This window comes from Microtus oregoni, unplaced genomic scaffold (assembly GCF_018167655.1).
Source record: "Microtus oregoni isolate MIOR12 unplaced genomic scaffold, Mior012 000006F_ref0000085, whole genome shotgun sequence".
NCBI classification, from domain to species: Eukaryota; Metazoa; Chordata; class Mammalia; order Rodentia; family Cricetidae; genus Microtus; species Microtus oregoni.
The window spans coordinates 18,421,507-18,448,236 of record NW_024543065.1 but is presented as its reverse complement, the minus strand read 5'-3'; the positions used below and the strand labels follow the sequence as shown (position 1 = coordinate 18,448,236).

At 39.6% G+C, this 26,730-nt stretch overlaps 1 protein-coding gene across 3 annotated transcripts in view; it reads right to left on the bottom strand.

Annotated features, from left to right (window-relative positions):
- Positions 1–26,730, bottom strand: part of Man1a1 (mannosidase alpha class 1A member 1) — a 179,451-nt gene that overhangs the window by 26,899 nt on the left and 125,822 nt on the right. For all 3 annotated transcript variants that reach the window (XM_041653405.1, XM_041653404.1, XM_041653403.1), the window contains exons 7-8: positions 2,812–2,935; positions 1,592–1,685 (exon numbers count right to left, since the gene is read on the bottom strand). In XM_041653405.1, coding sequence (XP_041509339.1) covers positions 1,592–1,685; positions 2,812–2,935 — 218 coding nt within the window. The remainder of the gene's footprint in view (positions 1–1,591; positions 1,686–2,811; positions 2,936–26,730) is intronic.

Here is a 26,730-nt window from a genome sequence, read left to right as displayed (position 1 = left end):
TTTGAATAACAAGCTGATTTTAGTTGTATTTTAAAGATGGCGACTCACGAAAGATAAACATCCCATAGCAAGCAAGACTATTAGAAATAACGTAATCTTGGAACACAAGATTTCCCCCGACACCCCGGGTATTTCCCATCCTGCATCAGAAATGCTTCTCTGTCCGTTCATTTCCTGACACAGAAAGTGACTGTGATGGCTACTACTGATGGTAGACTCAGCCAGGCCTAGAGTCACATAGGAAACCAACCTCTCAGCACGTAGGTGAGGGAGTTTCTAGACTGGGTTAACTGAAGTGGAAGACCCAAGTGAGGATGGTACTGTCTTGTGGGGAGGCTTCCAGAATAACTACAGAGAACACAGAAAGTGGAGCATCTCTCGCCCTCGGATGCTGTCACAAGCTCTTGCCACCATATGAGAGATTATGCTCGTGATCTGTGAACCCAAACAGACCCTTCCTTCTTTAAAGCTGCTTTTGCCAGGGATTTGGTCACAAGAAGTTGCTCACGTGATTCTATGGCCATACGGGTTATTGTCCACGAGGATCAAAGTTCCTCCTCTGCTTTATCAAAGCACGTATCAGTGAAACTGGTATATTTAAATTATGATAGAAATCACAGTGAGCAATTACTACCCTTTGGCGTCTGTCTTGATTCTCTTACTGAGTTTACCAGTTCCCCCCGCCCCCCAACCTCTCACTCAATGTAAGTGCAAACATGCACAGGAGAAAGGCAAAATGTCCCAGTATTCATAAAATCAGGAAAGGTGCCCAGGATTTCCAGTGACCTGGAGAGCACACTGAGTGGGAGGCTCATTGGTCTAAGGCAACTAGATCCAGGCTCTTTGTAGCGATTACAAACAGGAGACAAGGATTTAGCAAGATTTTTTTTCTTCTTATTAACTTGTTCTTTCAAAGAAGTACTTCTAAAAGAATAGTGAGACCTAATTATCTGAGAATATGATATGTAATATAAAAAAATTAGAGTAAAAGTTCAAGGCAGCGTTACTACCTCCACCATAACTAGATGTCTCACTTGCTTTCAATTGCTACTTAACCTTTCATATTCTTTCCAAATTAGCCGGAGAATATTTCTTTTTACAAATTCCAAGCCTTTCTACCTCTGTTGAAAATTATCTGGAGTGCGGGCTGCTGGCATTAGACGATCTTGGTGGACGCTTGTTTCTATGCTAAAGGTAAGTCACGCACCAGACATCTTTTTCTGGTAGCTTAAAATTATGAAGAGGAAGACCTCTGTCCTTGGTTCTCATTTCCCAACTCCCAGTGGAAAAGGTCAGAAGTCGTCTAGCTCTGGGTAGCCACATCACTGGCGTCAGCACGGAAGACCCTGCTTTCCCTCTAACCCCAGGGCAAGCCTGAGGTCCCCCACCTGACACACACTGGCCAGTTCTTCCTTTTTCTGACTAAGAGTTTCAAATATGCTTACAGTAATGTCGTCAGACCCATGGCTATCAGAATATGAGCTGTCTGGTTTCCCGGTAACGTCTTGCTTCCCCCATCAATGTTCCTTAACAAGAATAGCACGGTGCTGGGCCCCCAGAAGAGAGAAGGATTGCTCAGCTTTGGACTTACGTTGACCCCACTGTCCACTACTGGGGTTCAGATAGTTAGGATAAAGGCCTTCTGGTTTGTCCAGCTTGTTCAGCACTGTTCGAATATTCATTACCTATAAAAGAAGAGCCGTGTTAGTGTGAAAACCTAAGATAAAGTTCTTTCTATCTTGCTCATTATTATTGGTATTATTTGGTCAGGGTGGGAAAAAAAAAGTCGATAAAAGGTTTCAGAATTAGGAGCGTTGTGATTGTCTTATTGTTACGCAAAATGACAAGTGCATATAGACATATCTATTGAGAACCCCAGATCCCAAGCGGAGACTGTGATCTATATAGTAAGGCAATATCAATTAACTCCTTGTTTGGAATTGGGCATCTGACTAGGATCATATGGAAAATAAATATAAATAGTAGGTCAAGAGACGACCACTGCTCGGGGTGGGTGGGGGGGAGAAGGGATTATGTAAATTCTTCTTCATTGAGTTCCACCCCTCAGCCTTAGTGCAAGGGTATTAGGAGTTGGGGCTCTGAGGGATATTCATGAGGGCAGAGCCTCTTTGCCACCCTTGCCGCCTGCGCCTTGGCAGAGGCACACAAGAGGCCTAGGAATGAAATCTTCCTGACCCAGATTCCAGCTGTAGACCTGCAGGTCGCCATAACACAACAAGTGAGGTTGTTATGAGCCGCTCCTCTAGGGCGGTTTTGGCTGTAGAAGGGTGAGTTCACTGGGGCAGAGGCTAACAGGACAGAACCTGATGGGAGGGAGCATGGCTGTACCATGGAGGTCAGGGGGTCTGGGAAGGCTGCGGTGTTTGAGGAAAATTTCAACAAAGTGAACGACAACTCTTTTCTTTCAAGGAGTTTTGTGTGAAAGAGGTAAGAGCTAAGAGCCAAGTGGTGAAATAGAGAAGTTTGGGTGGATTTGCTTCTTACTAACAAATCCATTCCCCTGCCATAGCATATTTGTGTAACATTTTAACCTCTTACATATTCGCTTCATGCACAGTATACACGATTACATATTTTTAGATGGAAAAATTAATACAAATAAGTAACTTATTTAATGTCCAGCAAGCCCCATGGGGGAAGGCAGGCCCTCTCACCATGAGTTACACAGTATCACAGAGAGATGAGGTTGACTGCCTGATCAAGGGAAATCAGGCTTATTCCAGAGCTTCCTGCAGTTACCCAGACCTCGTTCCTTTCCGCTCGCTTTGCACAAGTACTCTCAGGACTCACCTTTTCGGCGAAGATGGGGTTTCCTGATAAGTGGCTCAAGTGCATGAATTCCAAATGCAAAGTTCCAAATTCTGCCAGGATACTGCTGCCCCCGGAGGCCCAGGGCCAGTTCCGTCCAATGCCACTAAGGAAGAGAAGACACAGGAAGACACCGGTCAGGTGAATTCCATTTTCCAAGGTTCTAAATGGCCCAAGTGGCAAAGCTTTAGATATATTATACATTGTTTTCTCAGAAGACTGGTTTTAAGCTTTGACTCCTATCTTTAACCTGAAAATTGTGTTAAGTCAGAAAGTCACTATGTGTCCATGTGACATATTTTGGAACCCAGGTGCTATGCAGCAACATACATATACTCTTTCAAATACTGCCCAAACACTGCCCATGCCCCGTTGCCACATACAGCTCTTCATTTCAATGAAGATTCCAAGTGGTTTTAGATATTTACATTATACTCAAAAATCTATTTGGATAGGAGATGCATTTCAAAGATTCTTTACCTAAGTACTTCTGTCCTTCTCCAAATCCTCCCTCCAATTCCTAGACTGAATTCTTACCTAGCAAGACATCATCCTGGGCCCAAACATGAATTGCATCTTGAGATATGACCAGACTCTTGGGTATGTGCTGTGGGACAATGGTCTATACCCTGTCAATTGCATTTTAATAAATGCTGATTGGCCAGTAGCCAGGCAGGAGGTATAGGCGGGACAACCAGGCAGGACAACAAGAACAGGAGAATTCTGGGAAGAGGAAAGCTCATTTCCGCAGTCGTTACCCAGCTACAGAAGAGGCAAGATGTGACTGCCTCGCTGAATAAGGTACCAAGCCACGTGGCTAATATAGATATGAATAATGGGCTAATATAAGTTATAAGAGTTAATAAGAAGTCTGAGCTACTAGGCCAATCAGTTTATAACTAATGTAGACCTCTATGTGATTTCTTTGAGACTTAACAACTGTGAGAACCGGGCAGGACAGACACCTTAGACAACAGGCATGGTTTGTTTCTGGAGAAATACTTAAAACTTCAAAACATATTCAAATAAAGAATAAAGTCAAATTCCTGACTGATAGTTCATATTCCTTTGTCTGCAAATGCACATCTAGGTTTTGGTTCAGACTTAGGTTTCTTGCATATAATTTGATACACAATAGTGACTGTGAACGGCACACTGAGCCTGCAAATTGCCCACCCGAGAGACTCTACAGAGCAAAAATAGGAGGCAAGTATTTGGGTAGAAAGAAACTCCAGTATGGTATGTAAATGCCAAGGCAAAGGCGAGAAGAATTCCTGGAGTGTCTTGCACGAGGATCTACATTGCAGCATCATAGGCACCACAGGACACTTCCTCTGGGAGGAGAGCCCAGAGTTGAGGCTTAAAGGATAAGATATTGCAAGGAAAGAGCAATGAGGAGGTGAATCTGGGCATGTGCCCACAGCAGAAGGAACCAAGTGCAGAATCAGACAGACACTGCAGATCGAGAGAGAGGTGGCAGGCATAATGGCTGTTGTACCTGAGCCTGGGACCAGAGGTCTGCTGGAAGTCTGATTTCTCTCTTTTTAACACTGACTCCTTTTAAGTGCTTTTCTTGGTGCCCCCTAACCTTCTAAGCTGCCTCCTTCTACGTGGGTAAACGTTCCCAGGCCTGTCACTGCCTCTTATGCCAGGCTGTTGAAGAATGAGGAAACTATGGGGAAACTCTAGGCTAAGCCTCACTCCTATTCTCTTTCCTTTTGGAGTCAATTTTAGGTTTTGTTTTAAAGCTCACAAGTACGGTTGATATACCTAATAAAAGGGAACACAGAGAAGTGTTCATACATTTTAGACAATGTCCTAAATTTGTCAGTTATTGGAATATGAGCTAGGCTTATTTTATAGTTAGTTTAATAAAAGGGATGTTGAATTACCCGAATGGAATGAAAAGCTACCTTCGGGCTTTGTTAACTCACAGCCAGAGAGTCAGTGCCTGGAGCCACTGGACATTTCCTGTCATGACGGATCAACAGATTTATTCTACACATTTCATCGCTAAACAAAGTCCATTAAGCAAAACTCCAAAGTCCTTGGTTGTGGAGAAGTATTAAAAACTAATAAGTCCATATCAGGATAAGACAGACTGACAGCTTCATCCCGAAGAAGGAAGAAAACAGGATGTAGCACTAAGTTCAGCCTACCTCCTGGAATCTCAGGAACTGGTTCTTGTCAGCAGAGGAGATTAGAACATGTGCATACGCAGAAGTGCTAATGAAACAATCTAAGGGCACTTAGATAAAACTCAAATTTATTTAGTATCCATACATTTATTTCTAGTAATTTATGTGATGTGTTAAGAGAAAACTGGCGACCCACTGATCCTTTTTCTGGTGTTCATGGAATAAGGAAAATCACGTTCTTTCCTTTGTCCGCTGAATAAGGAGTAAGAGCATGAAAAGCATGCATCATGCTAAGAGAAAGGCAGCTGGCTTTAGGATAGGTGTGGATGTGGAAGAATGGCTTCGATTATCTTTCAGCACCCAGAATTAATGTATTTCAGGAAAATTACCTACAAGATGAATTGCTGTGCAGGATCTTTACAACTGGGAAGTGGGTTGAAGAAGTCAGAGAGGGACAACTCAACCTAGATCTCATAGACAAGTCTGCAAAGACCAGGAGATTGGCCTGGAGAGGATGGAGTTGACAACACGTGACAGTGACCCACGTAACCTGGGAGACACTTGCTTCCATTCTGGCACACTATATACTGAATCAAACCCAGATTTTTGCTATTCAGAGAGAGGAACAGAAAATTTCCTAATGTTGTTTCACTTAGCATTTTTTTTTTAAAAAAGGACCTGGCCTAGATAGATAAGGAATTCACTTTGATGATTAGACTGACCTTGAACTTGTGATCCCTGTTCCCCAAATGTCTGGACTGCAAGCACCCACCACCACACCTAGTTATTAGGTCCTCTTTGTTCCAAATTCTGAGTCTACGGATGAAATGATGCATTCATAAAGCTAAAATTCCTACATGGACCATGGACATTTGTTACTACAATATGGAGGGTGTGAGAGAGGAAATGAGTTCACGGAGAAGTCTGCTCTCTTGATTTGGAAGTCAGGGTACTCTGGGTAGGCTGCTAGCATAAACCTAGTATTCTAGACCTTCAGTTCGGAATTACTCTCATCTATAGAGTGAGGGATTTAAAATGTGATGTGGGAGTGTCATATATCAATCTGTTGATTTCATTGGTTAAGCAATAAAGAAACTGCTTGGCCCTGATAGGTTAAAACATAGGTGGGAGGAGTAAACAGAACAGAATGCTGGGAGGAAGAGGAAGTGAGCTCAGAGAGACGCCATGCTCCTCTCTCCCGGGCAGATGCACGCGATGAAGCAAGCCGCCAGGTTAGACATGCTGCATCTTTCCCGGTAAGACCGGTGCTCACAGACTATTAGAGATGGGTTGAATGGGATATCAAAATTAGCCAGTAAGGGCTAGAGCTAAAGGGCCAAGCAGTGTTTAAATAAATACAATTTGTGTGTTGTTATTTCAGGGCATAAGCTAGTCAGGCGGCTGGGGTGCTGGGGACCCAGCCCTGCCGCTCCCACTACAACAAAAATGGGTATTTTAGAGGCTGCTGTGATGTTCTTTATCTGGCTTGTTTTACAAACATGAATAATATTCTAGAAAAGTATGTTAAAGACAAAATAACAGCTTGTGTTAAAAAATTATTAGCACCACTAGACCATCCTGAAGGGGAGGGCCATTTAAATATTTCCAACCTTGTTATAATGTCTACATTTTAAGCCAAAATGATGAGATGGTGTGTAGAAATGTATACATAAAAAGGCAGCTAACACGATCAGGGCAGCTCCCAAAGGTTTGGTCCAACGTAGCCTGGGGCAGAATTCCCAGCCCCTGTGTCACTCTCGATTCACATCCTTCCATTTGCTCCAATATCTAGCTCCTCCACTAGAAACAAGAATATTACTTAATACGTGTGTTTCAACTTTTACTTAGCTCTAATTTCCAATATTCTAGTAAGGTCATTATTATTTGAAAATAAAACTTAACCATACAAATAGTTGATTTCAGCAAGTGAAAATAGGAAACTCTTAAAGAAGAATGGACTCACTGGGTCCTTTGGAAAATGTGAAATTTTATTTTCATTACAGAGTTTCTGTAGTTTATTAGCAGTGGCAATACACCCTGGCTATATTGTACTCAAAGCATTTAAGGGGGATTATTTACTGGCCTCGTTCTGATGCTTGGGAATAATGGGCAGCAGGGCCAGAGGAAGGAGCCACATCACCAATGGCCCCATGCTAGTCATGTCTGAGCCCCATAGGAGATACACTAACTCTTCCTGGAGCCTGAAATGATGTAAGTAGGTGGAGGGTCATTCTGAATTGATGGTCTATCCTTTCAAATAATCCCAAATGGAGGTAACTCAGGGCAGTATATGTTATTGTCCCTACCCAGAGATAATTTGGACCAGTAACACAGATAGTTGGCAATGTAGCAGGATCAAATACAACAAACACAGAATTTATAGAGCTGAAATAATTCTCTAAAACTATCAGATTAATTTACAAACAAAGCATTAAACAGCTATACAGTGTCCATTAGTTATGATTTTCAATTTGCTCTTCCTTGAGGCTTCCTAGTTTATGTAAAATGGAAAACGATGCAATTTTCATTAAAAAATGAGGACTAAAACCCATAATTTTTTGTGAGTATTCTTGCCTGAATGGTTTCTGATTAGCTGATCAGTGAATAAACTTTCTTTAAATTAACAGTCTATAATATAGTTTACTCCTTGGGGTTATGGAATCATCAGTCTTTGGAAGAAAAGCTCCCCACATCCTATATATTACACTAAAGCTTCCCTCATGCATGCAAATGGAATGCCCTACAGGGATATTGAATTCAAAAGAGAAAATTAATCTGGTATTACTCCTTTTGGACTTTTCGCCCCAAATTAGGAAAGAATAATTAGAAATTTCATCAATGACTGTTTTCATTTAGCTTTATCCCCAAAGCTAATCGATTTAGAGATGTGTCCATTTCGACTGCATGTACCGATGCCTCCTTCCTGCAAAGGTCTGAAGAACGCTGACAGCTCGGTAAGAGCTGCATCCAGGGGCTGCTATAGTAACCCAGGTCAAGAATGCCCCAAAGCCCATTCTAGAAACACCATAGAGGGCCACCCCTCAGGCAAGGGTGGCTGCTTAAATCTCCCAAGAATTTCCACAGAAGACTTTTCACAATGACTACCACAACACTTGAAACTTGCTATTTTCTGCTCAGTGGCATCAGATACAACTATTTTAGGTTGTTTTAATTTATTCTGATTCTTGTGACTCTTCTTTGTACCTCGTTATCTAAATTTGGGGCTTGGAATGGTAAGTTTCAAAGACTGAGCAGCTAAGGAGCACTTCTCAAGTAACCCTCTTCTGTGATCCCAAGACGCCATCAGCCTTCCTTTTTTGTTCATCCCCTGGGTAGGATCTCATTGCTAACTGCTGTCAAGTGACAGCGGGGTAGGTGAATTCAGCTGTCTCTGGATTCTTAAGTGAATGGTACATCCTATTATTGGGTTCCTGAAACACTATAAGGGCTAGTGGACCTCACGAGAAGACACTTTGGCGCATGTAGGATGTACGAGTGAGCACGCATATTTCTCTATTTTAAAGAAAACAGAATGGCCAGTAGTGGTGGCACACACCTTTAAGCCAAGCACTCAGGAGGCAGTGGCAGGCAAATTTCTGTGAATTTGAGGCCAACCTGATCAATGAGAGCTAGTTCCAGGAAAGGTACCAAAGCTACACAGAGAAACCCTGTGTTGAAAAACCAAAGAAAGAGAAACAAAAGAAAAATAGAATCATATTCTTTACCTTGCTTCAAGTACTCCTCTATTGTATTCCTTTCATTTTTTTTTTATGCCAAATGATGTACATACTTGTTTTTTTTCTTTTTTACATACTTGTTTTTGTTGAGTGTAGTTTCTTACTGAGCGTATATGTTATTTATCAACATACTTATCTAGAGACAAGGGCTCATTGTGTACCTTTGGCTGGCCTCGAACTCAACTGGTTGGCCTTGAAGTCAGATTTACCTGCTTGTACCTCTCAGGTCCTGAGATTAAAGGCTTATGCCTCTACTTTTGGCCCGTTTGACTGACTTAAAACTCACACTAGCAATGGATACTGAAGCACATAGCTTTTATTTCCTGCCACTGTTACTGATTCAACAATATGTGTAGTTGTACCTTTTTACACCAACTCATTTCCAGACAGAAATGGCCACACAGCCTCCACCGTGAAGATGGTAGTTTAATCGGCTACACTGAAAAAGGACCGATTTGGGAATGTGTAGCCGAGGTGCAAATGCCTATCTTTATGTCTTTCTTGTCACATGGCGAGAAATGGAGAACTCATGGGATTTCTCTCCTACATCTGTTGTAAATCACTGCACTAAGCCTTTAAAGTGCAGCCGTTAAACTACTCTGTCACTGTGTACACCTCGGAACGGGACAGAAGTGTGCTCCGGCTCATTGCAGCCTCTTACTCAAGGGCTTGTGCAGTCAGCCCCTGAAAATTTGCACTTACTTGGATTTTTCCATACAGTTGTCCCGCTACTCTGTTTTCCACACACCACACATCAAGACAGAGAAATGGCCATGAGATTTGGCAATGCTTGTTCACCCGAGGGTCAGCGGGGGGATGAATTGTGAAATTAGCTCAGATTCCCGGTTGCTATCCACTCTCCAAATTCTGTAGCACGGTTGTCTGTTGTTGCTATAGTGGACAACTTTTCACTGGGGCATGTAGTCCATATAATTATGAACTGTATCAATCCTAAAAATGTATGAGCTTCACCGTGCTATTTCCATATGTGCTTTGATCATGTCTACCTTACCCCTTAATAATTATGGATATTTTGCTTGTTTCACAAGAGTTGAAAGTCTAGCATTATTTGCCTTAGGATATCTGCAGCAATGGAGCAATTACTATTGGAAACGATAGCTATCTGTTTTGCCAAAACTAATGTTAGCCTTTTGCAGAAAAATCTGTGACCGATCAGTACAGTATTAAATGACATTATTCAACAGGCTAAAGAACAAGCTCTTGCGGATGTCCCTTGCCAAATGCAGGGACAGAGCCAGTCGGTCCATTCGAACTCACTGAGAGCGTACTCTGCACCAGTTAGCGTGTGGTACATTGTCAAAGTCTGTGGAAAATGTGCCTAGGTATTGTTAAAGTTAATCTGGCCTTCACTGAGGGCTGAAGTCTCAACCTCAATTCAAGTAAGGTTTTGTCCAGCCAGAGAAGCAGAATACACAGTTTGGGGGAAATCATTTTTGTCTTTTCTATAAGCATTTCCTGAAATCAAGTGGGTTCTAATGACATTTTTATAAATGTGAGCTTTTTCTCCATGTTCTGTAAAACACCCTGATGGGTTAATACTGAACTCAGTAGATCCTCACTGTTGGTCCCTTCTAGACTTGTGGGAGTAACGGAGGAGGATTCCTTCTTTAATGTCAAAATGAGATGGGTAATAAATTGTTTTTAAGGCAAGATCAGCAAAATGGATACTAAAGAATCTATAGGGAGAAAATGTAAATACTGTAATTATTTTTTAGGTTCACAAATGATGAATTACAAAATGGCTCAAGAAAACAGATGATGTTTAGATAATCAGAACCAGTAATTAGGGTGTTCTTTTAAGCTGTGTTATACAAACTTAGACATCTCTGTTATAACATATAATGTAAATATAATTTATAATGTAAATATAACCAAGAAAAGAACTATCTTATAATTTAAAATGGTAGCTTTTCTTAGATTTGAATTTGTATGTAGAAGTAACACACAAGTATGTTCATTGCTTGTGGTAGAACAAAATGATCCAAAGAGGGGCTTGCTTGGTAAAGTGTTTGTCTTCTGAGCACGAGGACCCAGGTTTGGACCCCTAGAAACTTCATAAAAATATTGGGTGTGGTGATGCATGCCTTAACCCTAGCAATGACAAGGTGAGAGGTGGAGCCAAGAGGATTCCTGGAAGCTGGTGGTCCGGCCCACTTAGTCTAGTCTACTTGAAGACTAGGTCAATGAGAGACTCATCAAAAGAACTCACAGGAGTGGCTGGAACTCACAAGAGGAGTGATACCTGAGGTTATCTTCTGACCTACACATACATATAGACACACAGACACACAGATACACACAGAGACATACACAGACAGACACACGCACACACGATGGGGAAGATAGATATTGAGAGCCGGCTACAATTTACATTTTGGATGTCATTGGGATTTACGAAATAGTTTGGCCACCAAAGTTTTAGACAAAAATTACAACAAAGAGTAAAGAGGTCAGTGAAGAATATAGAGCACAATCAATACATGTATTCTTCTCAACAGAACGGTGATTACTAGCATGCAATCAAGGGGCCCTGCTTTGTCCTTTAAAACCTCCGTACATAACTCAGAGCCAGTGCTGTGGGGCAGTCCGCCATGTATCACAACACACACAGCTTTGCGATACCTTGTGGGTTTAATTTTTCATGCTTCCTTTACCCCCAAACTGGAGAATAAGATCAATGTCAGGAGGACACCTATTTGCTTTGCTCCCCATCTCTCCTCTGCATAAACATTCTCAGGACAGGTACCCAAATTTAACAACTGTTGCATTTATATATGGCAGTCATTAATCCACTTCTAATATAATAATCTTTAATGCTTTCTATGAAATATAAGAAGTACTTCAAGCAAGATTTATTACTCACAGCTAAAATATTTTCTATTTATGTATGGGCAGCTTACATGTTTAATTTACACGTTTACATATTTTCAGTGATTAAATATTCTTCATTTTGGAAAATCATTAAAAATGTAATTGAGTTTCAGGAAATTCTACAAAGGAAGAATCACCAAAACATTCTTATGTGCTTAACGTTTGATAAGAAAGAAAACAGAAGGAAAAAAAATCAAAGTCTGCCCTGAATTTCCTGAGAATAGTGTTAGGTCTTCATGTGACCCTAGGTAACAGTGCATGGCAAAGACTGTGGGAATTTTGATAGCATGGCCTTTAACCTTTGGAGATGTAAATTGGTGATGGGAACAGAGTTTGAAGGTGTGCGGAAAGGCAAGGGTGAACTCCGAACAGATTCTCACAAGCCAGTATGATCTAGCCCGAGAAGGCCTACTGTGAAACAGAGCGAATGGGAGGTGCAGTGGGCTTCCTAGGTTGGGTCTACTCCTGGTACAACACAGCTTAGGATTGCAGTGAGTGCCTGGTTGTTCCTTGAATGTCAATTTAAGAACAATAATGGTGTTTATGGGCTATTTTTTCCTTCATTCAAAATGAGAATGCTTTCTTAGATCCCATGAGGAAAATGTACATTCTTAGAATTTCAGATTACCTACTTCAGTTAATAGCAGAACGCCAATGTGAAAAATAGCACAATTATCTTGTAATGTGAAAAGCTAAGAAGAAAATAAAGCAAGATGATGTGACGGGGCCTGACGGGCCGCTTCTGCAGGCTGGTTTGCTGGAAAGAGCCGTGGTAAGGAGACTTCCATGCCGGTCATCGCATGGACCTGCTGGTGCAGACCTGGGCATGTATTTCCCTCAAGTCCTCAGGAGGACACCACTGCCAAGTATAACAATGTACTGCTGGTTGGATGGAAAGAGGACGGGCAGTGGTGGCATCCGGCACCAGGGATCCACGAGGGCTGATGAAGAGACATAGAAAGCAGGGCCCTGAGGCCAGGGCTACATCAGGCATTTAGTCTAAGTGCCATGAGAAGTCGTTTCAAACCAGATTTTCATTTTAAAAATCAATCTTATGAACTGCAAAAAGAAAGGGTGGCATGAAAGAAAATAGGAAGTACATATGAAAATTGTCCAGAGTGCTTGCATGGCATCTGTAAGGTCCTAAATTCAATTCCCAATACCAGAAAAATAAAAATTAAAAGAGGAAGATTGGGGTAGTTATAATTATCACAGAGAAAAACAATTCTGTGACTTAGATTTTCTGCAAAAAGCTCATTTGTAATTATATGTATAAATCCAACTTTGTGCACTTAAAAATTTCCCTTTTTAGTTTTCTTATAAAGTTCAATTTATTCAGTTGGAGGGGCGCTAGTCTGGCAACAGCTTTTCAGAAATCATTTAAGGATTGTGAAAATAACATGCAATATGGCAGAAAACTGAAAAGATGGAAAAGATTATGTAACAACTGAATCTGCCTCACACAGTAGATCCTATTGTCACTTCTGAGGAAATGCCAACAGTTTAGCCAAGTCCCTCCCTCTCAGCTTCCTACATGGACATGTAGCAACAGGGACAAATCACAGTGCATCTGGATGCGCACTGTGAGCAGCGCACCACGTTTCAGGGAAAGGAGCCATCTTCCCAGTCCACCTCATCACAGTCACAGTGTAGGCCAGTGTGCACGTGCGGTAAATCTGACACTTTCCTGTTGTGTGTGTTCATGGTTGAGAATGCACCTACCCATGCAGCTCTGCAGGCGTCTGCTTGCACGAGGAGGTCAACTTCATGTGCCAGGAGTCCTGCTTATAGGATTGGCTCTCTCCCTGGCCTGGAGTTTGCCAATGAGGCTAGGCTGATTGGCCAGCAAGCCCCAGAAACCCACCGATTTCTGCCTCCCCAGGGCTCGGGGTTCAAGCACATATCACTATGCTCAACTCCTTAATGTGGGCTATGGGGATCAGACAAGGGTCCTCAGCTGTGTGGCCAGCATTTTCCTTGACATTTTTCATTTCAAGTTTTGCTACCATAGATAATGTCGCTACTGAGTAAGTCTCCAGAATAGAGTACCGGAAGTGGAATTATGGGCCCAGAGTATGTGTTTAACATTTAGTGATCCCCACCCAACAGTTGCTATTGAAAGCTTACCCCAAAATACTCCACATAGGCACTAGAATGGTCCAGCTGCTCATTAATTGGGCATTCAGCTAATTTTTAAAACTTGCTCAGTCTTGTAGGTTAAAAAGCAACCCTTTGCACTTTCCACACTTTTATTTCTCTATTATAATCTTCCAATGTTTAGTGAACAATACATTTCCTTTCTTGAGAATTATGTGTATGAACTTATTTCTATAGGCGTTATTGCCTCTTTTAATATATTCTTTATAAAATTTCAAAAATTACACGATACGCATTTTAGTGAGTGATACAATGAACAAATGATTTTGGAAGGGATCAGTATTGTCTTCTCCTGTATCTGTAATTAGCACTGCACCTCCACCAGTCAATTCTACATACCAATGTTACCTATTGGCCTTTCAGACAAATGGAGTAACATACACTATCATGAGCTGGATATACTGTTCCCTCTAAAAGAGACTCAAGGATGTTTGGCCTCCAACATCATGTCCATTTTTGGGGAAATGACTGCATTTTGAGGTCTCTAGCCTAATCATTGGAGTATCAGGAGTTTAAGGTCATCCACAGCTATCTAGTAAGTATGAGATTAGTCTGGGCTACATGAGATCCTGTTTCAAAACAAAAAACCTAAGACAAAAAGGGAGTGCAAACTTTACTGGGAAGCAGGTACAGAACATTCATGTTTTGGAAAACAAAACAAAACTTATGACCACTTTGCCCATATCCCAATACTTTGCTTACATTTAAAGGAGATGAATTCATAAATCAGCTGTACAACACAGAGCAGTATGCAAGGCTACAACCTGGGTCTTATTGACTGCTTTTACCCAGATTACAGTGAGAATCATAAGCAAACAGCAGAGTGGACATATTTTAAACAGTTTGGCTGCAAAATAAGAGTGGAAATCAAGGGCCCAGGGAAGTTATCTCAGCTAAAGACATTCACGCCACTAAAAAGCCTCATGCTTTTCAGCCCCTGGTAGGAAGGATATTCAGAGGGTATCTGAGGGATTCCCCACAGATTCTACCTCATGGAATCTCTGAAATATGAACTAATTTGAAAGACTTAGGATTTTGTTTTCCAGGATTTATTTCATGGTACCCAGCCACTCACATGCCAGTATAGTGATGGTTTGGGGTGAGGGTGGGGCTTGACTCTATATATTCAGGTGGTATCAGATCTTAGAATTGGCCACATGATTCTGCGTTGGTAGGCATAAAGAACCCAAGAAGTGTGGCTCCATGGAGGTCTCTACCAGATTCCGAAGGTAAGCCTGCGAGGCTAGGTATCTTTTGGCAGAGTTGGAAAGCCTGTGGGCACCTTCTTTGAGGGTGATGCATGAAGCTATGGGAATGAAAACGAGCGAGCAGTGGAGACACCCAGAAGTTATATGTCAGTAATGTGGAATGTCTCCAGAGGAAGACAAGAGAACTCGTAGAGATAGTGCAGGAGAGCGGCCATGTGGGCTGGAGCTAGTAGGTCCAGTTGGATACCTGGGGTGCCAAACATGGAGCTGCTGGATTTAAATGTTTGTCCTGATGGGTTTCAATTTTGTTTGTACCCCTTACTACTTTCTATTTCTATTTATCTCCCTTTAAAAAATGGAAATATTTACTTTACGATACTCTATGTTGGAAATTCATAACTTGTTTTTTAACTTTGACTGGGTTGGAATCAGAGTTTGCCGTGAGTCTCGGAGGAGACATTGAGCTTGACCTTTAGTGCAAGGCTGGGCCTGTTGACACTAGAGGAACTCTGGAGTGGGACTAATTGCACTTTTCACTCTGAGGTGATCATAAAGGCCTCAGAGTCAAAAGTGCATTTAGTCCCACTCCAGAATGCTATGGATCATAAAGGCCTCAGAGTCAAAAGTGCATTTAGTCCCACTCCAGAATGCTATGGTTTAGACATCATAGCCCCACAAAAATCTCAGGAGTTGAAGGTTTGCTCCCCCATACAATATTTCGAGGTATTGGTTTGAATAAATATAGGATGCGATAATAAGGGCTTTGACCCAATTAAAAATTAACCTATTGGCGGATTCATAATTTTATGTCACTACACTGGGAGGAGTTGAAAACTAAGGGTTGAGGACTTGTTAGGGGAATCGTGTCACTGGGAAAATGCCTCTGAAGTACATAGTATCTGTGCTATCTACCGCTCTGCTACTCAGTTGCCAGTGTTTGTACTCTGGCCACCATGATAGGCCTCCTCAGTCACAGGCCCACAGTCAGGAAGACAGCTGACCCTGGATTGGCAGTGAGCCCAAAGTAACTCTTTATTCTTATAAGATTTGTCCTCATGATTCTGTCACAGGCATGAAAGCCTAGCTTTCTCACACACAGGGCTTGCCATCCTCAATAAAATGGGATTATATTATGGACAATACTCAGTAACATGCCTGTTTCAATTAGAGCTCTTCACAGACATCTTTCTGAGACAATCACTTTTAATAGCTATATAACAACATTCTATAAAGTGCCTAATCACATTTTATTAAACCCATCTACTACTGACAGGCAGGTAGACCTTTTCTCATTAAAAAAAATGTTATAATCATATCACATTAGCCATGAATATTTATTGTAATTCTCTCATAAGGAGCATTTATATAAGGAACGCATCTTTCATCCATCCCATGTTTTGCAGGTATTTTAAAATGTGTTCTCTTTTGACTTTACACTTATCTTCGTTGTAGCTAATTGTCAGATGATAATTTCTACTGACATCTTTGCCCCTGCACTGTGTATGCTCTGAGGTTTGTGCTTTAGTTAGAAAGCCCTTTCTCTATACCCAAAATTATATTTCAAAAATCTTGAAAGTCTGGGAGATAATTTCTCTTTCAGTCAGGTACAAATGTAAAAATTATAGTAATATGACAAGAATATGTACAAATTTATATTTCATAGCTATATGTATTTTGTTTTTCATATACAATGCATTTAAGTGTATGATGCTTTCCTGTTTATAATAGTCTTGCTAGTTATGGATGCTGAAGAATTATTGGTGTGGGAAGTCCCTCTGTATATGTGTTGCTGTTATTGATTAATGAATAAAGAAGCAGATTTTGGCCAATGGCTTAACAGGTGTAGCCAGGCTGAAAAAGCTAGAGAAAGTAGGCAGAGTAAGGGAGAAACCATGTAGTGGCCAGAAGAGAAAGGCATGAGCTGCCAGCTGGAACCTTGCTGGTAGGCCATAAGCCTCATGGTAAAATATAAAATAATAGAAATGTGTTAATTTAAGATGTAAGTGCTAAGCAATAAGGAGCTAGAGCTAATAGGAGAGCAGTGATTTGATTAATACAGTTTCTGTGTGGTTATTTTGAGTCTGGGTAGCTGGGAATGAACAAGCAGTCTCTGCCTACAATTTATGTATTTTAAAGTTAATTTACTCTTTGGTATTCCTTTTTCATTTAGATTTTACTAAAGACATTCACTGACTGATTGCTTCTTTCTTGATATTTGGTAGTTTCATCAGCATTTCCAATTAGTAGAGACAAAGCTAAGCTGCATTGAACAGTGGAGAACATTATACCCAGAAGGACACAGAGGAAGTGGATGGTCAAATACAGGAACAAGAAGATCACCATTTAATGTTATTTATTTATCTAACGCATCTCAGGAGTGGGCTTGGGTAAGTTTTAAACCCTACAGGGCAGTTGTTTCTTAGTGTAGAAACCAATGTTGCCTACCTCACCTTGTAGGGTCTCAGGATCTCTTGTGGTGATTAAGTGATATGATACACACAGAAAGTGCTTTGGCCCAGAAAAATAGTTTTGTCTTTTTAGATGAAGCAACTGGCATATAGCTAAACCAAATTGGTTTTTCCTTTCAATTTTAGAGATGTCTACTCAATAAAAATAAATTCACCAAATGTTCACTTGGAGACAGAAATTACAGACAAGTAGTAATGAAATAATGTTAGACATTACCAAGATTCAGAAATCTAACAAATTTTTACTGTTAACAGCCAATTTCTTAAAGCAATTTAATTGGTATACAACCACCAATATGTATGCTTTTAAAAAAAACTCTAATGCCTTTTAAATCTTTAGAAAGAGGTAATTAAAATACTTGAAATTATGACAGATACTCATGACACATTAAATGAGGTAATAGGAAGGGCCAGGAAACTCCTGTTCAGAGACTTTTCTCCACAATGGTTAAAACAAATTTTATCCTGTCTTGGCATATACATATCCTTTGTGTAAGATGGCTAAATAACCAATGATAACTACTTATAGATGCATAATTTAAAATATACATTTCTTGTACATTGACCTGTTTTAGGGGGGAGTATCTTTGTGTTAATTGATATTTAATGCAAGGGGAAGAGTCTCTGATGAATGTTGAGAGATGCTCTGATCTGAAATTTCAGAACTGGAGGCTGTAGAATGCTCGAAAACCTGTACTCCATAAAAATTGGAAAACGTAAAGAAAATGGACAATTTTCTTGATAAACATCATTTACAAAAATTAAATCAAGACCAGATAAGGAAATTAAATAGACCTATAACTCCTTTTGAAATAGAAATAGTCATCAAAGTCTCCCACTCAAAAAGAACCCAGGTTTTAAGGTTTCAGCATAGACTTCTACAAGATTTTCAAAGAAGAACTAATATCAACACTCCTCAAATTGTTCCACACGATAGAAACAGAAGGAACATTGCCAAACACTTTTTATGAGGCTACAGTTACGCTCATATCCAAACCACACAAAGTCACTACAAGAAAGAGAATTATAGACTAAATCACTCATTAACACTGATGCAAAAATACTCAATAAAATACCAGCAAACTGCATCTAAGAACACATCAGAAAAATCATCTACCATGACGAAGTAGGCTTCATACCAGAGACATAGAAATGGTTCAACATATGAAAACCTGTCAATATAATTTACCATATAAACAAATTGAAAAACAAAAAAAACCCACATGATCATCTCATTAGATGCTGAAAAAGCCTTAGACAAAATATAACATCCCTTCATAATAAAGGTCATGGAGAGAGCAGGGATACAAGGATCATACCTAAGCATAAAGGCAATATACAGCAAGTCAACAATAAACATCAATCTAAATGGAGAAAAATACTCAAAGTGATCCTACTGAAATCAGGAACAAGACAAGGCTGTCCACTCTCTCCATATCTATTCAAAATAGTACTTGAGGTTCTAGTTGGAGCAATAAGATAACAAAAGGAGATAAAGAGGATACAAATCCAAATAGAAGTCAAACTCTCATTATTTGCTAATGATATGATAGTTTACATAAGTGACCCCAAAAATTCTACCAAGGAACTCTTACAACCCATAAACACTTTCAGTAATGCAGCAGGATATAGAATTAGCTAAAAAACAAAAATCAGTAGCCCTTCTTATACATAGGCTGAGAAAGAAATCAGAGACACATCACCCTTCACAAATAACATAAAATATCTTAGAGTAACTCTAACCAAACATGTGGAAGACCTGTATGACAAGAACTTTATATCTTTGAAGAAAGAAATTGAAGAAGACACCAAAAAATGGAAAGATCTCCCATGCTCTTGGGTAGGTAGAATTAAAAGTAAAAATGCCAATTTTACCAAAATTGTACCAATCTCCAGATTCAATGCAATGTCCAGCAAATTCCCAGCAAACGTCTTCATAGATCTCAAAAAAAAAAAATACGCAACTTCAAATGGAAAAGCAAAAATCTCAGCATAGCCCAAACAATCCTGTACAATAAAAGAACTTCTGGAGGCATTACAATCTCTGACTTCAAACTCTATACAGAGCTACAGTACTGAACACAGCCTGGTATTAGCATAAAATCATGCAGGAGGACCAATGGAGTCTAATCAAAGACCCAGTAATCAATCTACACACCTACAAATACCTGATTTTTGACAGAGAATCAAAATAGATAAAATGGAAAAAAGAAAGCATAATCAACAAATGGTGCTGGAATAACTGGATATATTAACATGTAGTAAATGAAAATTGATTCATATCATTTGTCATACACAAAACTCAAGTCCAACTGGATCAAAGATCTCAAAATAAAACCAACCACACTGAACCTCATAGAAGAGAAAGTGGGAAGTACACTTGAACACATTGGGACAGGAGATCACTTCCTAAATATAACCCCCGTAGCACAGACACTGAGAGAAACAATTAATAAATGGGACCTCCTGAAACTGAAAAGCTTCTGTAAAACAAAGGACATGGTCAACAAGACAAAATGGCAGCCTACAGAATGGGAAAAGTTCTTCACCAACCCCACATTGGACAGAGGACTGATGTCCAAAATATATGGAGAACTCAAGAAATTGGTCATCAAAAGAATAAAAAATCCAATAAAAAATGGGGTACAGACCTAAACATAAAACTTTCAACAGAGGAACCTAAAATGGCTGAAAGACACTTTAGCAAATGTTCAACATCCTCGAGGAAATGCAAATCAAAACAAGTCTGAGATTTCATCTTATACTTATCAGAATGGCCAAGATCAAAAACACTCACGACAACTTATGTTGGAAAGGATGTAGGATAAAGGGAATACTCCTCCATTGCTGGTGGGAGTGCAAACTGGCACAGCCCCTTTTGAAATCAGTATGGCAATATTTCAGAAAATTAGGAAAACAAGCTACCTCAAGATCCAGCAATACCACTTTTGGGTATATACCCAAAGGATGCTCAATCATACCACAAGAACATATGCTCAATTATGTTCATAGCAGCATAGTTCATATTATAATAGGTAGAACCTGGATACAATCTAAATGCCTCTTGACCCAAGAATGGATAAATAAAATATGGTAATTTACACAATGGAGTACTACACAGCAGAAAAAAATGACATCTTGAAATTTGTAGGTAAATAGATGGAGAAAACATCATATGAGTAAGGTAACCATTCAAAATGCATTGTATAAAGTTCTTGAAGAATTAATAATATTGTTAGAAGTCTATGTTCTGTTGAATAGCTGTATAAATAGGAAACATAAAATATTTTCTTAAATTATCCCCTATTAGAACAAGATTTTTAAATTGTTAGAGTAACTTCCAAAAGGATACTACATTAATTCTTTTAAGGCCCAAACATGTTCCTTATGATGATTGTTGTCCTATAGGTAATATATCATGTTTCTAAAGAACACTATGATTTGTCAGCACCACTGAGTCAATCATCTGTGAATCAATGAATTAAATAAAATAGAAAAATTCAAATCTTAATTCTGAAGTGTAAGTTTAACAGGCCAGGATTTTTTTTTTAATTTGGCAAGTTTGAAGATGAACTGATTAAATTTTAATTTAATTAAAATCACTTTCACATATCTTATTTGCATGTGAAATGAATTAAATTACTTTCTCATTAGATTTGCCTATAAATAGGGATAGTGACGTAGAGAACACTGGCCTAGGATGTGGGAGGCACTTGGTCTCATTCCCCCGGAATGTATGAAAAGAAGAAAAACACAAATAAAAATACGAAATTCCAATGAATAGATAAAAAATTTAACAATGTTAACAAATTTCACCTCTTTTTTGATTAGTCAATAATCCACACTTTAAAAATAAGCATCATAATCATCATCACTACTAGAAACCATACAAAGATTAACCAGTGCATTTACATAAGGTCTGCATAAATGAGACTTCATTTCTACAATTCAGCTCCTCTTCACAATACCCAGGTAGACAGCCTTCATTAACACCGGGGAGGCTGGCCCTCAGCAGGGTCAAGTGGCTTGCTCCAGTTACTAAGTGGTAAGGACAGGGTGGGCTTCTACTCGGGTACTACAACTTGTACTCTGCCCTTTTCAGATGCTGTGTGCCGTCTCTCTTCCTGCTCCAATCTAGGCCGGCAGTTCCATTAAAGAATTAGCAGTGAAATTCATAGCTCTACAAGAGGAACTTCATTAGCACTAAAGATTGAGGTATCACAAAGCTGCATTTATTTATTTGAGAAAGGATGACATTTTGAAAAAAAAAAATAACACACCCAAAATGGGCTCACAGGATAGCTTCCTTTAAAACAAAATCATCCAAGGAGAAATGCTATAAAGAGATGCTAACGGGCAAATAAGTAAAGTAGGTCCATTTAAAAGCATTCTTTATGCAAATTCTAAACGGGCTGTCATCAGGTTAAAAATGGTTGCTATATCCATCAGGCCGGCGTTTCCCCACATTTGAAAATTCTCTGGAACATAACCTATCCACCCCCTCTACTTTTAAGGCTCTAGTCTTTAACAGAATGTTGTGACTGCATTCTCTCATTCACTCATCCACCCGTCTATCCACACATTCATTACTCTCAACACTGTATCTTTATTGGGAAAAAGTTTCAAAATACAAAAAAAAAGTGAAACTGTTTTACTTCCAGTCCTGAACTCACTTACTTTTCCTATCTCACTCTCCATAAACCACTGTAATTTATTTACTGAAAACCATTCTAAAGAGATTAGTGTGTCTACAATAACAAACGAGTAAAGACCTCCTTTACATAAACACTAGTAGACCAAATATGGTATCAAGACAATATTCTTATTTCTTGTCTTGACTACTCAAATCTCTTTTCTGAAACTTTTTAAAAATTCAAATACAACAGACAAGGCAAAGCATCAGGAGAATAAATACTTAAATGTTTCCACAACCACCAAGAGTTGACAAATAATAACATTTATTTTTGTTATAATTTCTTTGCCTATATACAAGTGAACCTAACTTTGGGGAATTATTATGAGGAAACATCAAGTCACTAAATATTTTAAGATGCATCTCCACAAAGAAGGCACATTTTCTGCAGTCATGAAAGCGTAAGTCTAACAGGAGCATGCGCAACTATTTCCTCATGTATTATGCGATGCTTAGTTCCTGTTTGTTTCAGCCTCAAAATGTGAGCGATATTCTTTAGAGAGCCCATTTTCTCGTAGTACTGGTGTGTGTGATAAATACTGTATCTTAATCAGCATGAGAAATTTGCCTTACAAGGTTTGGTTTTTGTGGCTGTTCATTACCAGTTCACTCTAAAAAGAGCATATTTTCTTAATTCCACTTCCATACTAACATAGGAAATATTTGCCATGATTAGCTTCTTACAGTTTACCGCACATGAATTTATCTTAAAAAGCTATTTATGCATCGCAGATAAATTCGTGGGCAGAGCTAGAGGGCAGTGGAAAAAAAGCAGTTCCTGTTATCGCAGGAACTTCCTTCTCTACTCACTCACCTTCACAGCACACCTTTGGAATCACTCTATTATTATACAGTGGATGGGGAGTTGCGGTGATACACAACTCTATGAATATGCTAAGAACCCCTGACCCGTATACACCTCTGAATTAACCATGTCGTGCATGTCAATAAAGTGGTTTAAATGGGAAGAGGATGCAAAATAGTAATAACAAATTCACCCTAAAATATCTTCTAAATAAAAGTCATTCCTCAAAGTATAATTTAAAAAAGTCTCATGGATTTATAATTACTGATATAGAAGACTGTTATTAGAAAGCCAAGGTCCTGCTCCCATTATCCTGGCTACACAACCGTATTCCAAGTGTAACTTGCCAGAGTAAACAGCAGGGGCAGAATTTCCTAGAAGAGATGATTCTGGAATAGTTATTTGGCTTTAGAGAACTAATCAGTTCCATTAGCAAAGCCACAAAACATTATCCAGCCCTACAATAAACGTAGTCATCTTGCCTCATATGTAGTAGCACCGAGAGCTAGTACAGACATTCTGCAGGGCCGTTTAGCACAATTACCGAAAGCATTTGTCAGATTCTTACTCACTAAATTAATAGTTCCATTCCCAGTAATTGACCCAAAATTGTTATAATTTTACTCCTCAGTAAAACTACTTATAATCTCAAGTACAAATCTGCGGCTTGTGCGTTACAGTAATATTTATACTATTTTTAAGTCTGATATTCTTAAGAGCTCAGACAGTGTGACGGTTAAGATTGTCAGCTTCACAAAATCTAGAATTATCTGGAAGACTGAGAATATTTCTTGCTGAGAGTTTCCAGATTGGGTTGAGGTCAGAAACCAATCCTAAATGTGGGCAGTGCCATGCCTGGGGTCCCAGCCTTAGTGAAAAGGGAAGAGACGTGAACTGTTTCCGGAAGGGATACCATGTGACCAGTTTTCCCATGACTTCCCCACCAGGATGGACTGTACCTTCAGACTGGAGTCAGGCAATCTTTCCTCTCTTATGTTGCCTTTTGTCACAACAACAGGAACAGGAACTACCATAGGTGTCTGATGAGAACGAGGTTAACAATTACAGCCCATGGAGAAGATCTACTGATATATAGGCACTGCACTGCAGATAATCTTGTAAGACAGTATAATAGTAAAGAAACATGGAGAAGCTTCTACTTTCATGGATATCTACCTGCCTACCTACCACTATTTAAAGGCATTGGTATGTGACCCAAAGCAGTCATAAGCTTAGAGCATTAACCACTGAAATACAGCAACTTCAACAAATCCAAGTTTAGTTTTTTTTTCTCTTTTTTAATATGGCAAAGGAGTATAGGGTAGGACCCCAGACATAAGTAGGCCACAGAATGGGTGGCACCCACGGTCTGAGTATAATCTTCACATGAGCACAAATAAGATGTGTGCAGTGGCACCAGCTGACAGAAAGCAGAGGATATTTTTCTGTGAAATACCAAACGGCACAGAGGAAAGAGGGTCCGCCAGCTGCTTTTCTGACTGCGGGTGCTCCTGAGGCCAACCTAACTGAGGAGGCAAAGAACTAAATTCGGAGGGATTTGAAATGTCAGAGGACAAACCCTGCTCAGACCCTTGGCCAAATGCTCAGCCGTGTAGTCCACAAAGGACCCCCAGGACTCCAGGCTCAGAAACAGTGGCTGCTGCAAAAGGAAAGGACGGAGAGGATGGATGTATCTGCTGCTGCCTGGCAGGGCAGAGCTGATGGTTGGCGCTGAGAGTTGGCTCCCTGATGCACAGCTATCAGACCACCCTTGGAGAGTCCTGTGGTTTGCTACTGACCATATTCATAACCCAGATCACAGAGAAGCAAGGAAATAGGAGAAAGTGACCTATGTTCGAGCAGATGAACATCCAACAGAAACTGATGTTACTGGGTCTAAACGTCAGATTTAGGAATGACTTCAAAGCAATTCTTTCAATGCTTTTAAAGAAATAAAGGAAATACATTAAATGAATGGGCAGAAGCAACAGCAAGTTAAAAGAAATTAATAAAAATGACTATGAAAAACATAGAAAAGAGATTAAATATAAATGAGCAATGCTTAAGAGACCCGTGAAAGTATGACCGCCGTTCTGGGAGAAAATAATGGGCGCATTAAACAAAGCAACAACACCAAAACAAAATACCATCTGATGCCATAATGGTGAGAACTCTAAATCCTTTAGAATTTACTCTAAATCCCCAGGGAACTCAAGCAGAGTGAAAACAAAGAGGCCCCCACTTAGCAGACACGCGCATCAAAGTCAAACTTCTGATAGCCCACAAAAATTCTGGAAGTAGCGAGAAAATGAATAACATGTTACCCACAGGGCACTGACAAGATTGCCTTATTCTTAGCAGAAAGCACTGGAGGCTACAAGACTGCAACGGCAGCTTCAGAATAAATCTGAGGGGCTAGGCGATGGCTCAGGGGTGAAAAGAGGACTCAGGTTCAGTTTGCATCACCTATTGTCAGTGGCTGACAGCCACATGCAACTCCTTTTCCATTGACCTGGGAGCTCTTCTAGCCGCTGTGGGTACCGCATACACAGAGTATATATAGACAGGGCGCGCGCGCGCGCACACACACACACACACACAGACACACACACACACGTGCTCTTAAATTAAAAAAAATCAATTTAAAAATCTGAAAAACAAGTAACTCAAATAACAAAGATGCTTTCATCCAAGAGTGAGAGGAAAGTGTTTTAAGATAAGCAAAACTCCAAGACCATATACCACCAGCAAATATGCAGTAAAATAAATACTAGAAGTACTAACAAAGACAGCTTCAGGAGTTAACATATCTGACAGAGGGTGTTATGGGTGGTGGAAATAGTAAATTATGTTAGTGAACATAAAATCTATCATTCTATTTATCTATCTATCTATCTATCTATCTATCGATCATCTATCATCTCATATATTTAATCAATCAACCCACCTATCAATCTGTCACCCATCTGTCTGTTGTCTATTTGTTTATCTTCTTTTTGCTTTCCTTTTTTCCCGTTTTTCCTTCCTTATATAAATCTACCTACCTGATGTTTCTGAATTTTCCCTTTCTAAAGATAACATCCTATTTCGAAGGTCCTCTAATTTACCCAAAATTCAATTTTGGTTCTAAGTAGGCTGTGACTCCTATGTTAAAAATAGATTTGATTCCCTAGCTCTTAGTTTAATGCATTTAATTAAAACTACACACACACATTAGACAATTAACACATCAAAGATAAATCAACTAAAAACAAAATAGTAAGAATCTTTGATTAACATGAGAGATAAATATGGGAAAGAAGAAACTGGGGTACTGCAGATGGTGGGAGCTTCTCACCTCAGCTCTCCTGATCGTCTACATCACACAGGGTAAGCATGGCTGCTGGCAGTAGGACCACTGTGTTTAGAGTAAGTGTTAATGTCTTTTAAGTGATTGCTAGTAGACCAGCCCAATCTCTGGGTAGAAAAAAAGTGCTGTCAGCAAAAACTTAACCCACTGACCTAAGATATCTTAGTCATTTCATCTTCTAAATTTGTTTACCTTGGAATCAACACTGAAAAAGATGAAGAATAAAAAATGACACGACTCAAGAATTCTACTGCCACGCTTCTGCCTAAATGAATACATGAAGTGTTCACACAGAGATATGGAAATGAACTTTCATAAAAAGCCATTATTATGGTCCCCCCAAACTGGAAATGGCACAAATGTGCATAAAAAGGCAAATAGCTAAAGAAATGATGGTACATGTATACAACAGCATGCTGTTCACCAACAAATAAGAATTATTAAATACATAGTA